Raw genomic sequence first — 26632 nt, 5'->3', positions numbered from 1 at the left:
CCTTTTTCGCCATCGAAATTTTCAATCGTTTTTGAAAAGTCTGGCATTACGTGAAAATCGCGTTGAGTTACCTGATTTTGGGCAAGTTGTTGCGTCAGTGTCATATTTTGTTGTATTATCAAATTCATTAAAGCTAACATTTGCTCATTCGTCGTAGAAATCCCCATTGCTGGTGAGCCCTGCGCTGAAGCTTGTTGGCCTTGATTAAACGGAAAATAACCCAGTGGTGGAAAACTTGTAGGAATTTGCGTCGAGTGCAATCCTTGTAAATTTTGATTTGCAAACACCGAATTCGGCGGTGCTTGGTGTACATTTAAAACTTGTCGATTATCGCCTAGCGGCGTATTCAGAAAAGACGCGGCACTTCCGGCAGGCACGTAGTTTCCGAAATTCAAGATATTTTGTATTACAGGCGGATGATCGGCATTGGTGATAGTTTCATTTACAGATAAGCCATGTTGGCTGCCGCTTACATCAAAACGCGAATTATCAAAAACATTCATCTGTGAAGTCTCGCTTACGCTTGAAATTTCATTAAAACTTACTTGCGCAGACTTGTCACCTCGATGTGGAGTTGAGCGTCCTCGCAGACCTCCTCTTGTTCTTGATTGTAGAGATTTTTTTGAAAGCGTTCGAATTCATCTGTAGGATCCTTTGCCACGGTTTAAATTAGGACCTCGTGGAAATTGGGACACAAATGGCAGTCTCAAAACCTCGGCATTAGTCGATCAGCAATCAGCGGAAATTTTATTCTTTCAGGAACTCGTATAAAGAATGATCCTTTTCTTATATCAGGACCCCTTGGATTCTCGTTCAACTGGTGGCGCACCTCGAACACGTGCTCCAACACTCGATTTTAGTAATCAGCACAAGGGTTAGAAGTTTTCTGGATACTTCCTGTTACCCCACACTTAGAATATTATAAATTTTGAAGTCTTGGTGTAGGCTCAAGAACTCGTAAGCCGTAGTTCACAATGAACAAAACTCAATTTATTCGATTTAATTCAGATCAAAGGTACAGTGGCCACCTCTCGTACTCGTATCCTTGCACAGAATGTCTCTGCACTTCCACTCACACACACCCCGCACGCCCTCTCTTTCCGGCTTGCTCACAACCAGCAACTTACGTAGGTTACGCAGATTACGCATTTTGCTGACACACACACACATATATATATATATATATATATATATATATAACTTCGAATATTTTGATGCGTAAAGTAACGCCACTTTCGTTCTTTGAGGGTTCGATTAAAGCGTTCTATACTGCGGCTGCTTCATCATTATGGTCCCCTGTTAGTCTAAATATTATTCCATTTCCTGAAATTCTTTTTCGATACGAAGCACCTACTAAATCTTTCCCTTTATCCGTTTTTAAGCAGATAGGTACACGATGGTTACCTCTTTGAAGTATACGCTCGAAACCGTATCTTAAATTCTAAAATAGTTTTATTCCGAATCGACTCCACTTAGACAAATATACTTAAAACATCAATTACTACTAGTAGAAAAGTATAATTATTATTGAAAGTTGAAAAGCTTTATAGGTCAACTGAAATAGCCTCCCAGACATTATCAATGGAGCTAACATTATAGTGCAATCTTTGAAACTTTTTGCGAATAGGCCTATGTTTAGTAAATACATGCTGTGACTTTAACCACTTTACACTTTAGCGCTAAATAGTTTTCCACGCGCCACACGGACTTGTTTTCAGCGCCACTGTAAGAGGCTGGATGACTTAGATTGTAGTATATTTCTTCTAACAGTATTGTTTTAACATAAAAGACTTCCATTTCATTATTAATCTTGATCCACTCTGGCTGTGTTCTTGATCTTTTTTAATTCTGCTACCACTCGGTAAGAAGGCTTGCAATACAAAGTATTCAAAAATTGCATATTTCCAGTGGTAACGTAACCTTTATTTACTTTTTTCAAATAATAATAAGGTAAAAAGCTTTTTAAAACATAGCATCAGCCATTTTACGATGTCAGGATTAATTTCCACATAGATGGCTCTGGTGAAAAATAATTTAAAAAATTTTTTATAATGACTATATTTTCGCAATTTATGATATTGGAACAAAGCGAACCTTTTACGATAAAGAGATGCTTTTTTGTATATAATCCTACTAGATTTTGAAAATTTCAAGCCTTTGTAGCGCGTTCTAATACTTCAAAGGAAATTTGTGTTTTTAATTACTGAGAGGTGACGTCTGGCAGTTCCGATCGGATTTGAAACAGATTGGAATCTTATTAATTTTGCCGCCTAATGAGGATTAAAAAATGCAGAATAAAAAAAGCATTCTTAGGGATCCCAAATTTGTAACACTTTCAATGCAAGGCTTCATGCGGAACGTTCACAAAACACGCAGTCAATTTTTTAGCGAATTTCGAAGACCCCTCCCCCTGTGTAGTCTACCGTAGTATTTTTTCAAATTTACCCTCCCTTTCCCCTCATAAAGGCACATATTTTTAATAACATTTAAAAATTTTCAATACACGTGTTCGAATGCATGTGGAACATTTTTATTTCCAATGAAATGTATATAATGTTAAATAAATTATATATTATTATCTTAAGGTTACTTTTAACATATATTAATAATAATAATATACATATTTATAAACTTTTGATTCCGTATTGTAAGCAATCACGAGTCTTGTCTGTACTTTCACCGTTTCTTATAACGGGGTGAAATGTAGAGTTTCTTTTTTTACTGATGTCGCATCCCAGCTATTATCTATTTAAACTCTCTAGTAGGGGAAGGTGGGGCGAGACGATGCACAAAGTCTTTGACGCTAATTAAGTTGTAATCTGTAAGAACTACAGAAACGAATATTAGTCAAAATTTTCTCCAAGTTATCATTCACAAGTTGCACATATGTTTTTGTAAATGGAGCGAACTAATTTTTTAGAAATTAAGTATCAAACACTGTTTGTTGGGTGGGGCTCTATGGAACACATGGCGGGTAAAATAGAACGTATGGTGGGGCAGTATGGAATAATTGGAATATCGATTTTAATTTATAAATAATATTGAAAATTTTAAAAAAAGTAAGCAACAAATCAAAATTTATGCCATGGAAATCAACTGGAAGAGATATAATGTTAAAATACGTATTTTAGGCAGAACATAACCTAAAGAATTTAGGTAGAGGAAGGAGCAAAGACATTAAAAGAATTAAAAATAATAAAAAATTAATCTGAAGATAAAATTTAAAGAATAATATCCATACTACTTGGAACATGCTTAGATAAAAGGATGAAAAAACTAAATTTGAAAACAAAATTTATTTGTTTGGTAGTGGTTATTATTTTGTAACTAAAGCACGAATAGGAACTTATGTTTTCCGCACATAAAGAATTTACGAAAATAAAATTAAACTTTCTTCGACAAACCGTTTCCATGCTATTATTTTGCTCATATTTAGCAACTTTGCGACAAAGTGTTGATGCCACAACTTTGTATTCACTTTCAGCTTGACGGTCATTTAACTTACCGTTTATTATGCTTTCGATTGCCGTTTTCAAACTTTCTTGAGACCAGTTTTGTCTACCAGTCTTCCTTTTATAATTTCGCATATTAATAACTTAAATCGTGTACTTTATCACCTTTTACTTCTTACAAATATTTTACAAACTATCCCGACCGGCGACTCGCTACACTGACAGTGACTGCGACAGGTTTTCGAGAGTCCGCGTGGTGTACCAAACTCTCGAAGGATATGAGCGAAATGATATGTACCAGATAGAACGAATCAACGTATATGTCATGAGGCATCGTTAACGAGATATGTAATATTTCAATCTTCAATACGTTGTCCGTCAATGAAAACTAAACCATTTTTATCCCATCTTATTCTGCTTGTAATTTCGGTCTTCTTAAATAATTGAGTGATAAGATACTATTTGCCTGAAATGTTTTAGGCACTGATACTGTAATGGCTTCTGCAGGTAGAAATTTTCCTTTGGGTGATTGATTGTGAGTCAATATTGGTCTTTATGGGGAAGGTGAAAATAAAGTACCACCGCTTTTGGAATCAAGTCTGCCAAAATTATTTCTAGGCGTTTGCGTAGTTTGCGTAGTTTTCTGCTTTAATATTTACATTAGTTCTTGCATTTGATCGACTTGGTCACATGGGATAAGTACCATTTTTCCAGCATTCACATATTTGCTGAGGAAATCCTTTTTATTTAGGATCAGCCACTAAACAAATTAGATAATAATCCTTCAATGATTAGTTTTAAGTAAACAGGCAAAAATCCACCTTTTTGTACAAAAAAGATTTTCTTCTCTTTCTATGATCCACGGACTTTCGCTAACTTGTCTAGTCGTTTTTTATTTATTTTTTAAACTTTAATCTCTGCTGCTTCCCAAGTGGTACATTTTCTAATAGATTCTTCAGAGCGCACTCAGCGTTTAGGTGACAGAGCATGCAAAACTATAAAATTTTTCTTACCGATTAATTTGCCACCTTTCGACATCATTACAAACGTGTTACTGGTACTTCTCTGAGGGTGTGAAAAAAGCTCGAAACTTCGAGTCGAGTCGACTCCATTTTTTTCGAGCCGCGTAGAGTCGAGCTCGAGTATGCTCGAAATGTCGAGTACTCGAAATTTTCGAGATACTCGAACTTTTCGAGAACTCGAACGTCTTCGAGTACTCGGAAGTCTTCGAGTACTCGGAAGTTTCGGGTTCTCAAAGACATTTGAGTACTCGAAAGTTTTGAGTTCTCGAAGAAATTTGAGAGCTCGAAGACATTCGAGTACTCGAAAGTTTTGAGGTCTCGAAGCTCTTGAAATTAAGAAGAATTTCTTCAAACTCGGTATTAGGGTTTTTTTTTGAATTGCTAACAGTGATTTTAAAATCAAAAGTAACAATTTAAGATTGTTTGTCTAAAGCGCCGAATAAATTTTAAAAATTTCAATAAATTGATGAATGAGAAATTGCAGCCTTTTAACGTACACTTCATTCCAGCTTCGTATGTACTATACACAGGTGCGAATTGGGATTTCGCGATGTCAGCAGCTGATTTAAAGATTTAGAAATGTTCAAAACATATCGAAAGACATGTAGTTTTGGTGTAACATTTTCCGTAGAATACAATGCTGCAATTAAAATGAACAAAAAAGACATTTTTAAAAAAAAATTGTTTTAAACAAAGTATGTTTTTGAACAAATGATTTTTTCTTTTTAAAAATCATATTTTTCCATTTTAATAAAATTCAACAAAGTCAACGCGATTTATTAGCTAAAACATTGTTTTCTAAGAAAAAATAAATAAAAGTAATATAATTATACTAAGTGATTTTCCCATGCCCCTGAAGTTACTATATTTCCGAAGGACAAGGACAAGGAAATACTTAGTTCTCGTCAAAACTGTAAAAAATCTGTCGGCAAATAAAAATAAAAATGGAATAAATACATATTTCGAGGGACTTTCATAAAAACTTTGTGATTATATGTTTAATATATTTTACAAAAATATTTTTCTTGCCTCAATGAATATTGAAATTTTTCGAACTTTTTTGTGACAACTTCCAGTTTTTACAATGTGATGAGCAATTTATTTTAATTCATGCTTATAAGCTGTTGTGACACGGTGGAAAAATGAAGAGAAATTTTGTTAGATCTGGCATAATTGAAATTAAGAGAACTTAATGCGTCACGAAAAAATAGGTGTACAAAAAATATTGACCGTCAGTGTATAGTTTAAATACACGGCATGCCGTTGAATTTTATATAATGCCACTCAAATATGCTGTATAAAAAATAATTAAATTATCTATTCATTTATCAACTCGCCTTGATTATCAGATACTCAAAATAAACTTCCATCGTAACTGTCCTCGGAAAAATGCTCCTCTTCCGAATTCGACAGAGATACTGCCACATCTGAAGAGAAAATGAAACAATCCTGACGAATTTGGTGTGTAAATTTAGATTTAGTACGCAAATCTGCAAAGGATATGGCAGTTTTGTTATTTTTCCTGTATAAATCTATATAATATGAGGAAGACCTTCAATTTCCCTAAAATTATCCAAGCTAAGAGAAACAGAGGCCCACTAGAGTATTTCTGTGTACAAATTAAGTCTCTATAAGTCGCTACACTTCAGAATATAACATCCATGTGTCTATGTTGGCGGACACTGTTATTATAAAAATAACGTCCAGAATATTCCTAGGTTTTCCCACATTTTCTGCATCTAGGGGAAAACTGAGAAGTGTAGGAGAAATTTTGAGGCCAGATTTGGATTCAGCGGCTCAAAATCCATAAGGGTGGCCTAGCCACTTGTCTCGTGCAGATAAATTTTTTGTATGGCCTGTGTGACGAGAAATCCTTAGCCTTTCCCTACTTTGTGCATCTAGGGGAAAACTGAGACATGTAGAACAAATTCTGAAGCCATATTCCGATTCAGCGGCTCAAAATCCATAAAGATAGCCTAGTCACTTGTCTCGTGCCGACAACTTTTTTCTGGGCCTGTGTAATTTTTCCATTTTGAACCATCACAATAAAGGTGAAATTATTTTTTGATTTTAGAAAACTTTTTAAAATAAAATTGGACGTTTAATCATAATTTTTTTACCACTTTAATAAAAATTTAGATTTCTAGAATTTCAGAAGCTTTTACTTTGAAATATTACACTTAGTTTTTATTTTTAAATTATAATCATATCGAATTTAAGTTTATTAAAATTCCAAAGTTTCTACATTTAATTTATTCAACTTTTAACGCTTTTAATTGGAAACAATAAGATTTTCATTCGCAATATTTTAAATGATCTTTTTTGAGAATTCTAATCGAAATATACTTAATTTTCAACGTTTTGAAATTCTGCTCTTTCGAATTTTCTTCTGAAATAATTTCGTTCGAAATTCTTTTTCGGAAAATAAAATTGTTATGAGACCTAGTTAGATGAATAAAATAAAACACTTTCTAGACCAATTAGTACATAGCCCAAAAATAAGCCTTATTGACTCTCCTCCTTTTTACCTATCTGAAATATTATGAATTGGAACGTTTGTATGTGGCGCTCGACAGCCAACTTCAGTGACTCTAATCCGCTCTCTAGCAATCACTTTTTATCAAATTTTATTTAGTTTCCAGTTTTAGAACATTCAATCATTAACAATAAACTAAAGTTCACCCAACTATTATGCATATTTTTCAGTTTTCTTCCATACTACAATTCAAATTTCCCGCATATCCCGAACTGTCATGAATGGTCCCGAACCAAAAAATTCATCAAAAATGGCGGCTCCGGTGCTTTCAAGCAGACACACGCATTTTCCATTGAATCCTGTATCCAGTGTCCCAGTGGGCACACAATTTGGCGACGTCTTTCCGACATCGTTATGACATCTCTACGACAACTTTACGACATCGTATGTCCATATATTTATAATATCTTTAAGATATCGTGTAGACGTCGTATGGTCTATCGATGTCTTGACGATAGCGTGAAGGCACCGTAACGACATGGATATAGGATATCGTAAAGTTCTCGTAAAGATGCCGTAACGATGTCATAAATACGTCGCCAATTGTTATGCTCACTGGATGTGTTATATATAGCGGTGGTCAAGGCGTTGTCATTTTCACTTTAACATACCGTCTGTTGTTTCTGTAACGCATTCAATGCCTGCTATATTTTTTCTTTATTTTGAGAAACGAATCATGTTCGTTATCAATTTTTCGGCGGCATCCAACAAGAACATTACAATAAAAGAGAATAAAAAGTAAGAAATATATGTATAAAGACATTTTCAGCAGGGATTCTCGAAGGTTATACCCAGAATATTCTGTTAAGCTAGTCGTCCTTATTATCGGTGTTCTTGTAGGTGCCAAACTATCACTAGTTCGTAGCCTGAAACGCATTTCTACTTCTCAACGAAATGCCTAGACACTTGTAAGAAAAATGCAAATAAGCTTTCTTCCTTGGGTCGATCTGTGTCCTCAGGGTGTACGCAGGCGGTGGTTACTCAATACTTCAGATATGTCACAACAAAGTCGACGTTGGAGGCATCTAGAGATTATTCATATTCCTAAGATAAGATAATTGATGCCCGTTCAGCTAATCGCGATAATGCCCAGATTCTGTATAAAAATTTGTTTTTATGAAGAAAGAAGACTGTGAGATTATTTTTTGAAGTATTTTTCCGGTCAAAAACAACAACAAAAAATAGTTACCGTAGCTACTGTTGGCCATTTTGGAAATTTTGAACTAGGACTAGCGGAGTGAGGTGTGGGGAGCGGAATCGCTGCGCCATTTGGCGTATACTCCTAACGGGATCAAAGTATGTTCAGACACTCTCGCCATTGTGAGTGACCACCGCCTAGGTGTACGACACTTCTACGGGATCGACATATTGAATGAATTGCAAACTGTAACCACCCATCTAGTGGTTGCGAGACGTGGTTACAGTTGCTTTTTTCTGGAATGGCGCGCATTCCCGGTGAAATCCCGTGGTTGGCCTTATGACAAGATTTGAACGATACGTATAAACACTCATAACGGATAATTTGATCTCATTACATTTTATTCTTACACTATTTTTATATATTTTATTTTCATTTCAAATGAAAGTAATAATAACCAAAATATAAACCTCCAATTGAATGAAGAAAGATTACAATTTTTTATAAAATAAGACTTTTTTCGGAGCAAAAGTTGTATTAGTTTATACAAAAAAAAAAACATTTTTTCATTTCCAAAAAATTATTAAGCTTGAATATTTTGAGTTGATTTAAGTAAATTTAATGATCAATTGAAATCCCAGTGTGCACAAAATTTAGCGACGTCTTTACGATATATTTATGACAACTTTACGACATCCTATGTCCATGTCGTTAAAGGTGTCTCTGCGATATGGTAAATACGTCGTATGATCTCACGATGTCTTTACGATATCGTAAAGACACTGTAACGACGTGAACATGGAATATCGTAAATTTGCAATAAAGATGTAACGATGTCGTAAGGATGTTTCGCGGTTAAAAACGCGGAGCGCTATACCGCCTGACTTCATCGGCAGTTGAAAGACTCACAGCATTTAGCATATTACAATTTAGATAATCACCTATAACTGGGAGAAGTTTAAATTGAAACAAAATTCCCAAGGATGATGGTTCCCCTTGTTAGAGAAAAATTATTTTCGGCTACGGAACAACATCGTATGTACTAAGTAGCGAACCGGAAGATCAACTTTTAAATTGTTGAAATTCACATTCTACGTTAGAATTTCTATCAAAAACTCACGGAGTAATCCCAACACTTTTTTTTGCAGCGTTAGAAATTTTTAAAAAATGTCACTAACTTCTGCTAAAGGTGACTTCAATATGTCTAATTTCACATAAATTTAATACCTTCCCCGATAAACATAATATGAAAAATGAGAATTTAAACAAATCCTGTACCTTTAGTCCTGAAATCTCTACTCGTAACCTCAAGGATACTGCTTCACTGCTCTCACTTGCGTCGCAGCGTTGTTGTCTGATGTTTCCACTGCGTGACGTTTGCATCCAGAGAAAATTTTTAAAGTTACCGATGGAACGCTTATTAACTGCTTCTAAAAAAAGATGCGCTTGAAGCCGCCTTCGGACCATGTAAATGACAGGTTTTTTTTTTTAAGTTTTTAACGCTGCATGAAAAAGTATTGTGATTACTCTGTGAGTTTCTGATGCAAATTTTAACGTAGAATCTGAATTTCAACTATTTAAAAGTGGATCTTGCTGTTTTTTTTTTAATTTTTGAACAAGAACCCGAAGGGGTACTCAGTGGGGTCTTCAAGAGTACTTTGTAGAGGCTCTTTTCGGTTCCTTGGTTCCGCTAGGGTGAATCCGCCAGTTGCCAATTCTAAAAAAAAAAAACAATTAATATATAGCTTGGTTACCAGTGACTTAAAAATATTCCAGAATTAGTACAGTGAAACTCTGAGATTGGGCCGGTTTTTCGGCTGACGATGATGTGGAACAAATTCGACAGAGTTCCGCTCAGGATGTAAACAGTCAGGGGCGTATAAACCGTTTTCAGCAGCGACGACAGCACCACTAATTTAGAAGAAATTTGAATTTCAATTTAATATTAATTTAATATTAACAAGTAATCTTATCGTAAATTATTAATTTATCAGTTCAGATCTCAATAGTTGGTAAATTCTGCCCCTCCCTCGTATCGAGAGGTTTCGCGATATGAAAAACTCTGCCCAGGTGTCAGTTCCGATGAAAGGTGAAGAGGGAAGTGATGGCACAGAGACAAGTGACGGTCAACGTAATAATAAGTCAATGAGGTCGCGCTCTGCTGGAAATCGATCGTTACAAATTAAGAAAACATAGGGATTCAGAGACTTGAGAATCAAATTGGCGGTAAGTTATATTTTGTTGGCATTTTGATGGTTTATGTTTTCGTTGCTTTGAAATCCGATATTTCCATCGTCATGTTATTTGTTTATCATATCGATGATGCAATACCCGATGTATTCCGTATGTTAGAACTATAGGAGCCAACTATGCTATTTCGGAGATAGGTACGGATCACAACCACCTGCCTTTATCACAAAGATAACTCGATGCGCAAGCACTAAGTGGTCCAGCCAAACGCAAAACAGAAGAACAGATATCAGAATACTTTACCTCTCTCCAGTGACTACCATTTTTTAAACCAGATCACATTGGGGTGTGTTATGATGAAATAGTGAGAGAAACGAATGAAATTGTGTATATTTATGCACACAGTATGTTGACGAGCATATTTCGTGTGTCATGTAATAAATGTGTTAAAATTCATTCTTTCATTTCGTTCGTTTTGTTAGACCCAGTTTGCTACTTTCTACTTGCTGTAGGGCAGGTAATTTTCAGGTTGCGCCCAGTTTTCTAGTTACGAGAAGGAACAGGATGAAGATTTGAGCCCAGTTTACCGTTACCCGAGCGGATCAGTCCCCAGTTTACCATCGCTCGATATTCACTGCTATTTTCAATGAGAATTGCTTCAATAACTTGACGATATTACTTCGCTTCAGTTGGCTAATGGTCTCAGAGAACCACTGTGGCTTAACATGAGCTCGATATCGTGGTTATTCGCGTGTCTCCTGGTTCGCGTAAACTGTTGGAACGTCTTGGATCATTTACAAAGGTAGGCCGTTAGGGTACAGCGCCTTACCGCAACCCTCTAATATAGTCACGCCTGAGTGACTACCCTTCACACCCGGATCTCCTTTTACTGCTACCCATGGCACGGCATCAATTCCTAGAAGAATTATATCAGAGGGCTCTTTGTTAGAGTTTCACAGTCATTCATTTTGTTCAGTTTCATAAAAATATTTCCCATGCCGTGAGACCTTTTTAAAAATGAGGGGATATTTGAAATATTTGTTTGAAACGAATTTAAAATCATATTATATATTATATAAATATTATATTTATATTATAATATTTATAATTTATATTATATAAATTATAAGACCCGACAGAAATGATTGGAGGGCAGATTCGTGTTTAGCACAAACAATTCCTTCGAAAACGATATGCCTTAGTCAATAAGTATATACATATGTCATTTTTATCAACCAGAGTAGTTTATGTTGATAGCAAACCAAAACGAATCTTAACAAAATATAATGTTTCAGCTCAACTGTACGACTCGAAAAAGAACAACTTCATATTACATACACTTTTCAAGATGACAACCTACTGCTAATAGCATTACCAGATAACTGGTACGTTCGGAGTTATAAGCACTATTGAAAAAATCCTCGACGAAATCCTCATGTTATCTTCGAACAGGATATACTCGTAAAAAAGCTCGAGGGTTTTAAATTCCTTGAGAATATCCACGAATATAAATATTTATTGGAGCTCAGATTTTGTCGAGGAATTTAAAAATCCTCGCTTTGATAATTAAGTAAAAGGACTTTTATTGGCTCTCAGCAAATGCACCTTCATCTTCCCTATTACCACTCACTGTATAGAGGATCATCAAGAGACTTATACCACAAAACCTGGACACTAAAAAATAAGTACTTTTGAAGTAACATAAAAAACGTTTTATTTTTTTAATCAATTTTTCTTCGAAAATATTAGATATACTGGGTAGGAAGGGTTGCATTGAAAAGGATTCGAAAATTTCCTGTTAAATTATGTCGTCGAAGTGGACAAAAAATTTGCCGACGTCTTTAAGATATCGTTACGATATCTTTACGACAACTTTACGCCATCCTATACCCATGTCGTTAAGGGGTCTTTGCAATATCCTAGATACGTCGTGTGATCTGACTATGTCTTTATTATATCGTAGACACTGTACCAACATGAACATATGATATCGTAAAGTTTTTATAAAGATGCCGTAATGACGTGGCAAAAATTGTGCCCGTTGGGGTGCCAGTTATTGATTCCTTCTCGATACCATTCTTTAAATTTGCAGGGGTGATTGCTACACAGGTAGCTGTGGTAAAAACCAATTTTTGTACAATTTTTTTAACTTGATTTTTTTAATTGATCACATTTGAATAAAGCGAGAATTTCTTAATAAAGTGATATATTTTTATGCACAATCCTACTAGATTTTGTAAACTTGACGCTTCTGAAGTGTCTTCTATTGCTTTAAACGAGAGTGGCGTTTTTCACTTATCTCAGGTTATGTTTAACAGCTCTGATCGGCTTTGAAAAGGATTAGAATCTAAAAATTTTTTTTATTTTCTTAAAATTTCTACTTTGATAAGGAACATATCTTGTGAGTTTGGTGATGGCTGAATAACTTTTGTGGTCAGTAGATTATTTTTTTCTTACAATCGATTTTTCTACTTTTTCTCGGAAACCATATTTTCTTTTACAATAACTTTCATCATTTACTAGAAAATTTCAAATATTTCATTTTTGAGGAAAAAATTGTAAACATCAAAATAAGATTTTTTGTAAAATCCTATCTTTTTTAATCTTCTAAATATTTTTGAAAAGTTTCTGATGGTGAAAGAAAGGAATTTTATCAGCATCATGCTAGATATACTATTTTTGAGGCTAGGAGAATATTTTTTCATTAAAAATGTAATTTTTACATTTTCCTCGTAAATAATTAAAGAAATCCCAAATTAATCAGGAACATTTGTCTCAGAAGGGAGTCATCGTGGCTCAGATGGTATAGTGATTTCCTATGTTACAACACTGCATCTACCCTGAAAAATGTATTATTTCAATAAATGTATATTATTGCCATTCATATTATGCATTCATATTGAAACAGAAGTATTGCTATTGTCTTGTTTTTATAATTTATAAAAGTGCTCGTCCTAAGAAAGACAATTTTTTTTAATAAACATTTTGCAGCAACTTGTGTTTATTTTCCATTAATTTATTCTTTTAATTTTTAATCTTATATTTTACGATTGCAAGAACAACTACACGCCCTTTAAAAAAATGAATAATAAGAAATTGGTAGACCTTCTTTAGGGAAAAAATTTTTTAATTGTTTTTCTTATCATGTGTAGTTTTTCAACAAATTTAATTATTCATTTTCAATGTTATTTTTTACGATTGAAATCATAACTAGGCATCCGATCAAAAATGATTCATGAAAAAAATTGGAGCCCTTTTTTGAGTCTCATGTCGTTTTTCCAAAATTTAATTTCTTATGTTAACATTTATGAATAAGACAAAAAATACGCATTCCATCAAAAAGTTATGTGTAACAAATTTTTATATCTGTTTTTAGTTTCTAATTCATGTAAATTGATCTTTTTTCGTATCTTACATAGCTTGACTGCAAATTGGAATTTTTTATTACTTTTTGATGGTTAAACCAAACCCGTTGGTCAAAAAATGCTAGTTAACGAACTCAATTTTTCTTTTTGGCCCTTTAAATAATGTAGAATTTCAAGCTAATCGCGAGAGATATTAAAATACTTCAACTTGAAACGACGAATTAATTGGCGAGGAAGCCGATTTGTAATATTTTTTATAGGTACCGTACTGACTTCATATATTATTTCGCATTGACATTAATTAAGCAGCACTGGTTCAGTGATAAAGAGCCTGACAGGCAATCACGCTGCCGTGGGTCCAAATCTTTTTGTCAGCTTTTTTTCGTGTTGTAAACATGTCAAATAATAATTTTTAATGCTTCCCCGGCGATTAAATGATTTTTTTCAAAAATATTGCTGGGAAATAAATATCATGCAGACGCATTTCGAATCATTTATTTGTAAAATCGTAATTTATTTTTCTTTACATATTTGCGGGTGATAATCGTCATAGATTATCACGTAACTAGGTGATGCACTGTTCACTGCAGCTACGGAAGAAATGAGAATCATCCAAAGATTAGACAGTTTTCAACTGAAAAAAAAAACGTGAAAACAATTTCCTACAAAATATTGAAATACTTTATGCAGATAACATCTGAAAACGGATTATAAACTATAAATTTATTAAGTTATATAGTAATAAATTTCAAAACATTGATAATTTTTCCAAAATTACAAAATTGGTGTATATTGACTTTTCTTTATAAATTATAAAATTATCAAGTTACCCAGCAATACATTTCAAACCTATCAAATTTCGAAATAAGGCCCTTTGTAAATTTATTTATAAATTCCAAACTTATCAAGATTTCCAGCAATTGAGGAGACCGAAACAGAAAGGACACATTAACTCATTTCGCCGGCTAAGTATTGTCCAGCTCAAACGAACATAGCCACAATACTTTGCCAAAACTTAGACAATTCTTAACCGACAGAAAGAGTTTATTATGTTCCCTTTCTGTTTCGGACCCCTCAATTAATCTGGATATTGTACAATTTTCCAGATTGATAGTTATTCTAAAATTACAAAACTGACGAATATTCCGTTTCCTTTATAAATTAAAAATTTATCAAGTTACCCAGGAATAAATGTCAAACTTACCAATTTATGATTCTCAAAATTTTTAAAGTAAGCCCTCTGCAAATTTATTTATAAATTGGAAGTTTATCAAGTCGCCTGAGTAAATTTCGATATTATACAATTATCCAGATTTACAATTTTAAACTACAAATTACAAATTTATCAGTTTATCAAATTTTTTTGTTATATTGCCAAATTTATCACATGTACAGTTTTGAAATATAGAGCGCGGTAAGTGCTTATATATTTTTTAAATTGTAAGTTCATGAATGCATTTATATGATAGTAAAATATGATTAAAGTTCCGGCACTGGTCACTACGGTATCTGGCACGTGCCCTTTTCTAATCTGAGGATCTCGCAAAACTCCGGATATTCGACAAGTTTTTTTTTCTTTCGTTCTCAAATCATTTAAAAAATAGATATTAAGTCAGTACCGTACCTATAATGAAAATTTCAAAGCCGGATTTAACCAAATCCCTTAACAGAAAAAATAAATTGCTGCTCTTCATAAATTATCGAAAAAATTAAATTGTTCTTCACTATTATTTCAAAGTCTCAATTTTTAAAAAACAATATTTTAAAAGGACCAGAGAAATCTCTACCATTTTTAATATAAACGAAAAAATTTTAAATTAAATCCTTTACTGGTTCGATTATATTAATTAGACATATTTTAAATAAATATACTAAAGTCTCTGTCAAAAATTTATGGCATTGACTTATTTTCTCAGAAACGAAAAAATCGCGCCGGACATGATTCTATGTTTTAACATAGGTTTAAGTATAGTTCAAAATCGAGAGCAGGCCTGGTTTTTTCTTCAGGTCACTTGGACTAAGTCTTAAGAAAAGACCAGATTTTTTCGGGAAGTGTGCTGTGTAGGATATGTCCCCGATTATTCCCTTACTTTTTAGGAAAGCCACACTTGTAGAGAGGGAAAAGAAGGATTCATTTTTTATATTGACTCTTGAAAAATAGTAGTATATTGTAGATCTATTGAGGAAAACAGGTATTTCTTGCCAAGCGCAATATTTGAAGAACAAGTAACCGATTTTCGAATGATAATTACAAGGTCTTCTTCCACAAGGTACCACGTTTCAAAGTTTTTTTCTGTTAACAATTTTTTCCCTGCTTTTCCATAAGTTGAACAACACAATCGTCCGGCACACTTTAAGAGATACCTTTTTTTTTGTACAACCTTAAAACTACATACTTATATTTTATCGTCCATATTGTGGTATAGCTGTAGCTAATACTCGGAGAGCTGAGGTGAAAAAATGCTACAGTTTTAGAAAGCTGGCATTTCAACAGTAGGTCATGTATTGGTTGTATATCAATAGTCTAGCGTCAGTCAGCTAGTTTTGCTAACAGCTGGCGCTGGGGCGGCTTCAAACAAGTGAAAAAAAACGTGTATGTCGCAATTGTTTGATAAAATCTGAAAGTTAGTTTGTATATAGAAAGTCAACTAACAATATATGAGGTTATGGTTAGTCAGCATAATATTACAACGGTACGCGTCAGCATCGCGCTAAAGTCACCAAAAATTTTTGTTGGTGAAATTGTTTTATAAAATCTAAAATTTTGCATAAAATTAGTTATTATTATTTAAAGCAAGATTGGTTGCTTTAAGAAACCAAGAACGTAACTTCTGGAGCCTACAACCTCCCTCATAATATAATATCAATGGCTCAATGGGTTAGGTGTTAAAGGTCCGGAGTTCGGTTCACTGCTCTTGTCAGGTCACTTAATTGCACTAAGAAAATGCGTCCGTGACTAATGATAGATAACGGGAGAGCCCCGTGCAGACTATTCAAGAAAATACAAATTCAAACCTAACAAAAAATGCCTTCGCAATATTAGAAAGCTGCCATGTTAAGCCGGACACATTAATTTAATATTATAATGTATTTTTTAATTCACGTATAAAAAGAGCCGCGGTGGCTCAGTTGGTTAGCCGCCCGGATTTTACGTCAGAGGTCTGGTGTTCGATCCCTGAGCGGTTACCTTTAGAAATTTTTCTTATTTACATTTACCGAGGTTCTGGTTATCCGGATGGTGGCTGCAACCCAGTCCGTGAATGATGGGCAAAAAACCAGGCTTTGCCCTGTATGTCAAATTAAGCAAACTGCTCTTATCAGATTACTTGATTGTACTACAAAAATGCAGCCGCGACTGATCATATATATACCGGGATAACCATGTTGCGACATACATGTTTTTTTGACAGTTTGTAGCCGCTTCCGCGCTAGCTATTATTAAAACTGACTGACTGACACTAGGCTATTGGTATACAACCAGTGCATGACCTAATGTTAAAATATCAGCCTTTCTAAAACTGTTACATTTTTTTGGTCTTCATTCTCTCGGGCAATAATGATCAGTACGTTCTACGCAGTGGCGATAGTAAAGATACATTGTGAAAAGGGCCTAACAATCCTCTTTTAAAGGGCAGTGCCCTTTTATATTCATGCAAAATTTTATTTCTTTTTAGTTGCAGTGAATACGAAGCAAACAAGTTATCCACAGAGATTGCACTAATACTTGAATTTATCCATGAAAGTTTGACGAAGTGTTTCATGTCTTCAGAAAACCACTCATCACTGGATCATTTATTTTTTCTTATTTATGAGCGTGTATTACTCAAAAATTCCTATATTGATAAAAATAACCTGGCTCAATTCAATATGAGATACAGTGATATTGCACAAGAATGTGAATTTGAAACTATTTTACATGCAGCACACTTGATACGTTTGTCAAGAGATGCACTGATACAGATAGATGCCGCCCTGAATGAAATGGAAGCTATGGATTACAAGGATTGGGTATGTTTTTTAATTTATGTCAATAATTTTAATATGCGCGGCTGCATGCTCTATGGTGCGAAAAAGAGCCAGAACTTTCGGCTTTTTCGCAACAACTGTTTTGAAAACATACAGAGCACCTCATGTGAAATAAAAATGTACGCGAAACGCCTGCTCAAATGCAGAATAAAGGGGCCGCGTAGACACATCAGCAATACAAATTGCGAATATAAGAGCCGTACACAGGCACGCAAAAGAAGAGAAAGGCAATTTATAATAAGAAGGAACATTCAGATTCAGGTTTCAGTCACGCCCGAAAAAATAGCTGAAGTGAATGACGCTCTTCGTGAAAACATCTCGGAGAAGTCTGGCCTCTGGACCAAAAACTTCTTGGGGAGAACCTTGGCTGACGCAAACAGGAGGTCAAATTCGATGATAAATCACGAGACCATAACCCAGTGGGCATACATTTTTGCGAAGTTCTTACGACATCATTTCGACATCTTTATAACAACTTTACGATATCGTATGTCCATGTCGTTACAGTGTTTTTGCGATATCGTAAAGACATCGTTAGATCATATGACGTATTTAGAATATCGTAAAGACACCTTAACGACATGGGCACAGGATGTTGACAATTTGTCGTAAAGATGGAACGATGCCGTAAAGACGTCGCCAGATTTTGTGCCAACTGAAAAGGCACATCCATCAATTTAACAAAAAAATAGTCTAGACAATTCAGCACAGATAATAAAATGTACAAATTTGGGGTTTTTAGAAGTTACAAATGTTTAAATGTTTAAATACATGATATAATATTTCAAAGAGACTAATTTGTTTATATAGTATTTGCTTGAAAATAAAGAAATTAGGAGAAAAATTAAATTAGTCAAATATTTAAAGATGGTAGTAATTGATGGGTTTTGGTCTTGTGAAAATTCATTTATTATATTTAAAAGCTGAAGTATAGTCAATGGATTTCACTGCGGAACCACAACTTCATCAGGACTATAACATATAATGGAGCATCTCATGAATATGCATACCTATATGATCTCTCAGTGGGCAGAAAATTGGGCCGCGTCTTTACGACATCGTTACACCATCTTTACTTCAACTTTACGACATACTTTGTCCATGTCGTTAAGGTGTCTTTACGATATCGTAAATACTTCGTACCATCTGAAGATGTCTTTACGATATCGAAAAGACACCATATCAATATGCACATAGGATGTCCTAAAGAAATATTATAAAGAAGAGAAATTTCTTTGATTTCTTAAATATCTGAGAATGACCACTCATTTTTATTATTTAATCCGGATGAAAAGTACACATTTTGCTACGTTTAAAAGTTAAATTAGTAAATCAAAAATATATTTCATCGATAATAGATATATGTACTTCAGTTTTTAAATATAATATATGAATTTTACAAGGACCCAAGGCTATCAGTTATATTCATCTTCATACACCAGAAACTTTTAAGATCGGTCTTCATTATTTCGGCATCGGCGTGCACACTCATAATTGAGATATAAACGCCTCCGCGGGCCGTTCCCTTTTCAGCACCATACTTCAAATTCAAAGATAAAATATATATTATCAAATAACAAAATTATTTTTTACTACTTTTACAGTTTTTTATAACCATTTTTTTTTATTAGAAAGTACACGAACAATTTTTATCAAATTAGTTCAGAAAGTAGTTTATTTCTAAATACTTCTCTTGTCAAAAAAACAGTTCAAAAATTCATACAAAAAATTAAAATAAAGCTTAACTATCAAAAAGGCCATTAGTATTTTGGTCTGATTCAAAATAATCTTTCTTTAAACAATGCTTGGTTTTAATATAAAAATGTTTCAATTGATTTTCAATCTGTTTTTTTTTCGCTTTTTATAACAAATTTACCCATATAACAAAATGTGAGCAATATGCGACGCATTATGCGTGCACGTCGTACCGATCAACACGCACAGAATGCTCTCACCTGTACAGGGTTGCGTGTCATGAGTCATGAAGTAAGGGCGCTATGGAAGTTTTGCAATGCAGACGAACCTTTTATAGTTTTTCGAAGTACTTTCCACCGCAGTGAATATACTTTTCCATACGTCGAAACTAGTCATCGAACCTATCCTGCCACTTTTCTTTTGGAAGATCTGCACACGCTTGGTCCCGCGCCGTCAAAAGGTCAGTTTCGTTAGTAAATCAACGCCTTTTAGTTGTTTTTTTACTTCCGGAAACAAACCAAAGTCATAGGTAGCAAGATCTGGACTGTAAAGAGGGTGATCTATAATAGTCAGTCCAGATTTGACCAAAAAAGGTACTGTGACCTTCGCTTTTGTGATTTTGTTCGACCGTCGTAATAATAGAGCCAGGTTTTGTCGCCTGTTATCATACTATTTACATCCCTAGAAGATCCCGATTTAAATCTTTTTAGCATTTTTTGGCACCACTTTACTCTTGCTGCCATTTGCTTCTCGGTCAAAGCATGTGGTACCCATAGAGTACAAACCTTCCTAACATGTAAATGTTCATGCAGATTTCGATGGATTGCTGGTGCACTAATGTGTAACATTTTCTCTATCTGCCGGTACGTGTTTCTTCTATTATCATTCAGTAGATTATTCACAGACGCAATGTTTTCCGATTTCACCACTTCCGGCGGTCGACCTGAGCGCGAATCGTCTGCGAGACTGAAATTTCCCCTTTCGAACTGTTTGTACCATCGGAAAATTGTTGTGCGATGCGGACAATCCTTACCCCTACGTAAGAATACACGAGTATGCAGGTTTGGAGAGTGTAATAAATTCATTTGTGCTCTTGTTAAAAAATAAATCTATTTATTTTCAACGTTGAAAACTATTTCCATCTAGATTTTAAAAAATTAACAATACAATAAAATATAATTGTTTTTCGATAAGATATTCTTGAAGATTGATACATTAGGGCATTAGTAATTAAAAACAACAACAATCCTACACAATTATATGAGGAGGATCGTATTGAATTGAAAGGTCGCACAATTTATATCAGTGGGCACAAAATTTGGCGACGTCTTTACGACATCGTTATGATATCTTTACAAAAGACTGTGTCCATCTCGTTAATGTGACTTCTCGATATCGCAGAGACGTCGTATGATCTGACAATTTCTTTATGATATCACAAACCCAGGTTGTCGACCCCAGACAATAATAAGGTAACCAATATCAAAACATTCATACTCTTATCCTAGAATCCGATTTTATATAAATTTTAATACAGTGCAGATTTGTAAAAAAACATCTTCATTCACATTGTTTGAATCACACTCAAATTCGTTTTTATATTGTTTACTCGCGCACAGTCAGCAGATCACTCGATATCCTAAAGCCTTTTATGTCCTGCATTCGTAATGAATTTCGAAATCTATTGAGCATCCAAAAATTATGGTGTCCTGAGATTTCCAAAATAAGGAATTCACGATCCTCCGTATCATCCAAGACTAAAATGAGACTTATCGAAGGTTTAGGTATTTCTGATGCCCAAATAGAGAGAGATAGCTATCCTTCCAGTCCTCGCAGTGTTTAATTGGTTCGGTTGATCCAAATTAATAGCAAAAAGAGCCAGTCTTTCTATAATAGAACTAATATGCCTTTTTCAACTATTCTTGTTTGATGATTGAGTTTTTCTCCTTTTTCTCTTTGGCTTCCCTGGCTCACAATCCTCAATATTAAATCTGTAACTCTTGTTGCTTTGGCTGCCTAAACGCCTTTGACTCGTTTCTGTGGTTTCTTCATTCATGTTCTACCTCTTTCATGCTTATACCCAGTGGGCACGAAATTTAAGAACTTAATTGGAACGCCCTAAAAACGTTTGTTGGACGTAGAGGTCAAAAGACGTTATTTGAACGTTTTAAAAACTGTCCTAAGTCAGTTTAAATAATGTTTTAAAAACGTTTTGTGTTTGAAATACGTCTTTAAAACGTCTCTGGAATATTTTATGTATATCAAACGTTATATGGACTGACTTAGGACATTTTTGAGCCGTTCTAATGATGTTCTTTAACGTTTGTGCCCACTGGGTAGTTCCTCACGTGGAAAATTTTTGAATTATTTCTCTTTGGGTGTTAATAACGTCGATTGCTACAGCATATTGCTCGTATATCGTGATTATTTATGCCATAAAAATAATCAATTATATAATATTCGTTTACGCCCATAATAAAAAATAACCACTTTGTCGGTCGTGGATAAAGGATAGTTCCAGGTAGAAAATATCCTTTATCGAGTGAGCCCATTTAATTATTTTGGACTAATCATTCCGACCGTTTGGTTATATTATCGAAATTTGGACTATTAATACCAAAAAAATTAATTTTTGTAAATAATTTTTTTTTATATTCATGACGTTGACTTTAAAAATCACATTTTTTTATGTTCACAGAAAAACACTTGAAACTGACACGTAAGAGGTTAAGTTAATCTATATTTTCCCTTCACCTCTTGTATCTTACCTTGCCTACATCTTCCGTTATAATTCTTTACATATTTTTGTTAATTTGTTTAATTATAGAATTGTAAACACAACATTTTCCATTATAGTTTTTACTGTGAATACTTGACGCGAGTTTGAAACTATTAGACACTATCTACTACACTGTAAAAGAAGTTGGGATAAATTTACATCCTGCAACGATAGAAATTATTCGATCAGCGTAGCACATAGTAAATAAGCATAATTCTGTAAAAACACGTATTTTCCTTCTCAACCTGCGTCCGCCATTAAAAAAAAAACATGTAGGACGTAAATTTCCCGTCGTTGACCGTGAAATTATGTACGGGTCGTAAGTCAACACACACAGTCAAAATGATATTTTGAGATCTTTATATGTGTGTGTGTGTGTGTGTGTGTGTGTGTGTGTGTGTGTGTGTGTGTGTGTGTGTGTGTGTGTAGGAGAGTACCCAAATATGAGATACCAAATCTGTTTGGCGTGATTGTCGGAATTCTATGTACTGAATTTAAAAGTAATATAGGTCATTTTAAAGGAAATTTAGTTTGTCATAAGAAGCTCAAATAAAAAAATTTATTAAAACTTTTTTTTATGCTGATAATACCAAAAATGTAAAAAAGTGCTTTTTCCAAACTCGTGAAACTATTCTCCTAATATGAGATACCCCAGGAAATAGCTAATAAAATGCAAAATAAAGTATTATTTTTAATTAAAAACTTCATTCTATGTTTCCGAAGTACTTTTGACGTGATATATTCAGTTTTTGCAGTAGTCACAAACATTTTTGTAACCAATTTCCCCCGCGCAGCCACAAGTGTTAGAAAAACCACAGGTATCTCATATTATGAGAATCACACCGTGACACTATGCACTTACTATGCCTGACCTGTACAGTGAAAAACTTCAACACTGTCAATATTTTCCTACTTAGTTATTTCATCCTTATTACACCAGACAAACTTTACTGCTAAATACATATTTAATGAATAATAAATAGGGTTTAAAGAATTCCCTTCCAAGAACTCGACCACCATCGATTTCACAGAAAGTTCGCCTATAATCTTTAGAAGCCCAATGAAAAATGGACTATACCACGAAATTACTCTTTCTCCAATGGCTACAAGTTAGTGATAGAACCAACAGAGTGGGTCTCTTAGTTTAGCTGATACCCCGTTTTCTCATATTAGGAGAATATCTCATATTCGAGTACTCTCCTCTATATATATATGTGTGTGTGTGTGTGTTATTGAATTTTTATATAATAACGTTTTCTAAATCTCCAAATTTGTTCGGGCGTCTCCGAAACTCATCGTTTGGCACCACTTACACGCGCTAGATCTGAATGGTCCAAATTTACGTCCTGCAAATAATTCTGCGGCTTTCGTCCATGCCGACTGACTCCCTCGCGATAGAAAACCACACGTCGTCGAAATTTACATAGACTTTAGTATGATTAACGGCCCAAGTAAATTTATCACCCTACGTAAACTTACTACCTCCTACGGTGATCGAATAACTTCCATGGTCTGACGTAGTAATTTTACAGTCGACTGCAAATAGAACAACCTTCATTTTATTTTTACTTTGTCACCTGAAGTGTAATCACATTATATTGCAAATAATTACTGTTGTATTGTAAATTAATGAGGTTATATATTTTAATTTGAAAATAAACTGCACGATAATCACTAGCTGATTGTAAATGTCACCAAAGCTTTTTTAGAGTGTATGTTACCTACTCCAAACGGATTTAACATTAACGTATGTTTTGCGAATGCTTAGGGGGGAAAAATTATACATATATTTTTTCATTACTACAACAATAAATAAATTACAGCATAATCTAATCACTGAAATATATCTTCAGGGTAAGAAAGAAGTGACATTAATCTTGCGAAATGTGAATAGGAATGATATAAGAATAAAATTTAAGGTTAATTACACCACCACAAACTCTATAAATGTCACCTGTTTTTATGTCTGATGCATCTATAAGTCCAATTGAAAATTTTTAATTAATTAATTAATTCGTGTTGGTCAGCACAGATCAGCATACGGGTGGTAAGAGGGTAAGGCGAACAAACGGAGAAGCATACAACTTCGCGAGTCAAATCAGATTTCCACCTGCATTAACATTTGACTAGCCCTTGCTTGCCACACCTGAGTAAGTTTTTACCCCAGTGACAAAAACTGTTGTAAACAATAAACTAGTGAATATTTTGACTTGAATTTTTTTTAAACGTACTGACAGCTTGCTTTAAAAGATAGTGTACTTTACATAGCCAACAATTAACTTAAATATACCAAAAAAATGCTAAAGTAAAAAATGGCCATTTTTACCAAAAAAATCATCATTTTTTACAAACGTTAGAATGCGCTAAAATTTTAACTAAGTCTTCATTTGGTCTATTAGTATAAGGAAAAAAATAGTATTTAATTTTCTACCGACAAAAGTATATTTATTCTGAAAATGAAGGGAAAAATTTTGTGAAAAAATGAGCTACCTATTTTTAGCAAAATAACTCATTTTATTTATTGTTTAAACTGTATTTAAAGTAAAATTTTATTTAAAATTAGTAAAGAGATGTAATATAAAAAAATGTTAGCATTCAAGAGTATTTAGACACTTTTTTATGAACCTGTAACAATCGAGGCACATAACAATATTGTGGTCAATACACGCTGGGCGTAAACGCGATGAATATCCTCTCTTGGTCTTTCTGTCATATTTTCTTTTACGTAAAGAGCATCGTTGAGAAGATGGCAGATTAACGGGTCTGATTTCACGAAGTGAACTATCTATATTTAGTATATCTCAAGTTGATAGACACAGCGTGATGCTATTTAGCCTGAAGTGTAGTTGTCCTCTCCAATCTCTTGACAAATATTGCTATAGACCCGCTTTTATTGAATTTAAATACTTAAATGTAAGGAAATATAGGCTTGGGGTATTTTTTACCCCGCGGTGGCAAGCAAAGTAGAGCAAAGTAGCAAAGTAGAGCACGCTTTATTCAAATGCGTAAATACTAATTCTAAGTGATTTTTAAGTTGAAATTAAAATGTATGTAAACTTCAATCAAATTTTAGCAGCATATAATTTTAAATATTATTCGGTCAGTCTTCAATCAATCAAATCACAAATTAAGTGGAGAAGAATGAATTATTTCATTTGAAATTTTTCAAGGACTAAAATCAATTAAATATTTTAATTATTATTGTTTATCATTTCAAAACAAGTTGAGAAGTAAATTTAATTCATCCAGAAATTTGTCTACCACTTTTCTTTAATATGTAAGCGAGAAAAATATGAAAATATCTATACTAATAATTAATAATTATGATGATGTTAGAAATTAAAAATATCTGAAAAAATTTTAGAAATTATTTTTATATTTGTATGTTAGTTCAAATCACTAAAGTTTTATAATTAGTAGTATTTATGAAAAAGAAACATTTGTCAAATAATTAATTTTTTATGCATCTTCATGATGACTATGTCCATGTCATACGACGTCTTTATGATATCGTAAAGACACACATTCTAGAGACGTTAGCAAATTTTGTGCCCACTAGGTAAGTGACCATCACTCAATGCTTGCGAGATATATCCGTTCTCGCACGCATTGCAGGAGAATTACACCATGCGGGTGACATGCGCCAAACGAATTACTATTTGGGTAATTGTAATTAAATTAGCTAATTAGATTTTCAAATAATTATGCAAATGCAAATTTTAATGATTCGTTTTCTTCGAATTCAAAGACCAAAAAAGTCACTAGAGAAATGATGAGAAATAAGTTTAGAAAAACATATTGCCTAAAGATAAAAATACATCAATATTCTTTCTTGAAAGATTTTAAGAACGATTCCTTTTTTGTATGAAAACTTACGTAACAGCATATTCATTTGATTGCAATTTTTTCAATAAATATTTTTTAATTAAAAAAATTACTTCTGTTGTCTGTATTTATAATCAGAGAGCGGACGAGCGTAGTCTGAAGTTGCACACCGAGCTCTTCCACCACTTCCCCCATGCAACAGTTCTCTGCAGCGAGGAAGTCTAAGCTAAGATCGGTGCGCAACTTCAGGTTACGCTGGTTCGCTCTCTGTTTATCGTAGTGCTTTATAAGATACTTATTCCAAATTTGGTGAAGGTCATAAAAAAGTGTAAAAAAATGGGAAAAACATGTTTTTTTACATTACAAATAAATAATCAATACTGTAGTCTTAAAAAGTTAATAATTATTGTTGCTATTATTACAATATTCACCTTACATGAATTGCGACAAATCTGCCTCTCATTTACGTGCTTCTCTCAAAGTGCGATTCATATGCTTCATTCATATATACGAGGGTGGATTGATAAGTTTCCGGCCTGACCAAGAAAAACAACGTTTTTAAGAATTTTTTTTTTATTTCTCAACATAATCTCCTCCAAGGCTG

At 33.8% G+C, this 26632-nt stretch overlaps 1 protein-coding gene across 6 annotated transcripts in view; it reads left to right on the top strand.

Annotated features, from left to right (window-relative positions):
* LOC117176187 (protein inturned) overlaps positions 1-26632 on the top strand; it is a 270462-nt gene that overhangs the window by 150776 nt on the left and 93054 nt on the right. For 5 of the 6 annotated variants that reach the window (XM_033366290.1, XM_033366294.1, XM_033366291.1 and 2 more), the window contains 2 exons: positions 11634-11723; positions 17378-17711. In XM_033366290.1, coding sequence (XP_033222181.1) covers positions 11634-11723; positions 17378-17711 — 424 coding nt within the window. The remainder of the gene's footprint in view (positions 1-11633; positions 11724-17377; positions 17712-26632) is intronic. The other variant, XM_033366292.1, reaches the window with a different exon arrangement.

The sequence above is a fragment of the Belonocnema kinseyi genome, chromosome 7 (assembly GCF_010883055.1).
Source record: "Belonocnema kinseyi isolate 2016_QV_RU_SX_M_011 chromosome 7, B_treatae_v1, whole genome shotgun sequence".
In the NCBI taxonomy this organism is placed as follows: domain Eukaryota; kingdom Metazoa; phylum Arthropoda; class Insecta; order Hymenoptera; family Cynipidae; genus Belonocnema; species Belonocnema kinseyi.
The sequence above is the reverse complement of the archived record's forward strand: the minus strand, read 5'-3'. Positions and strand labels throughout refer to the sequence as shown.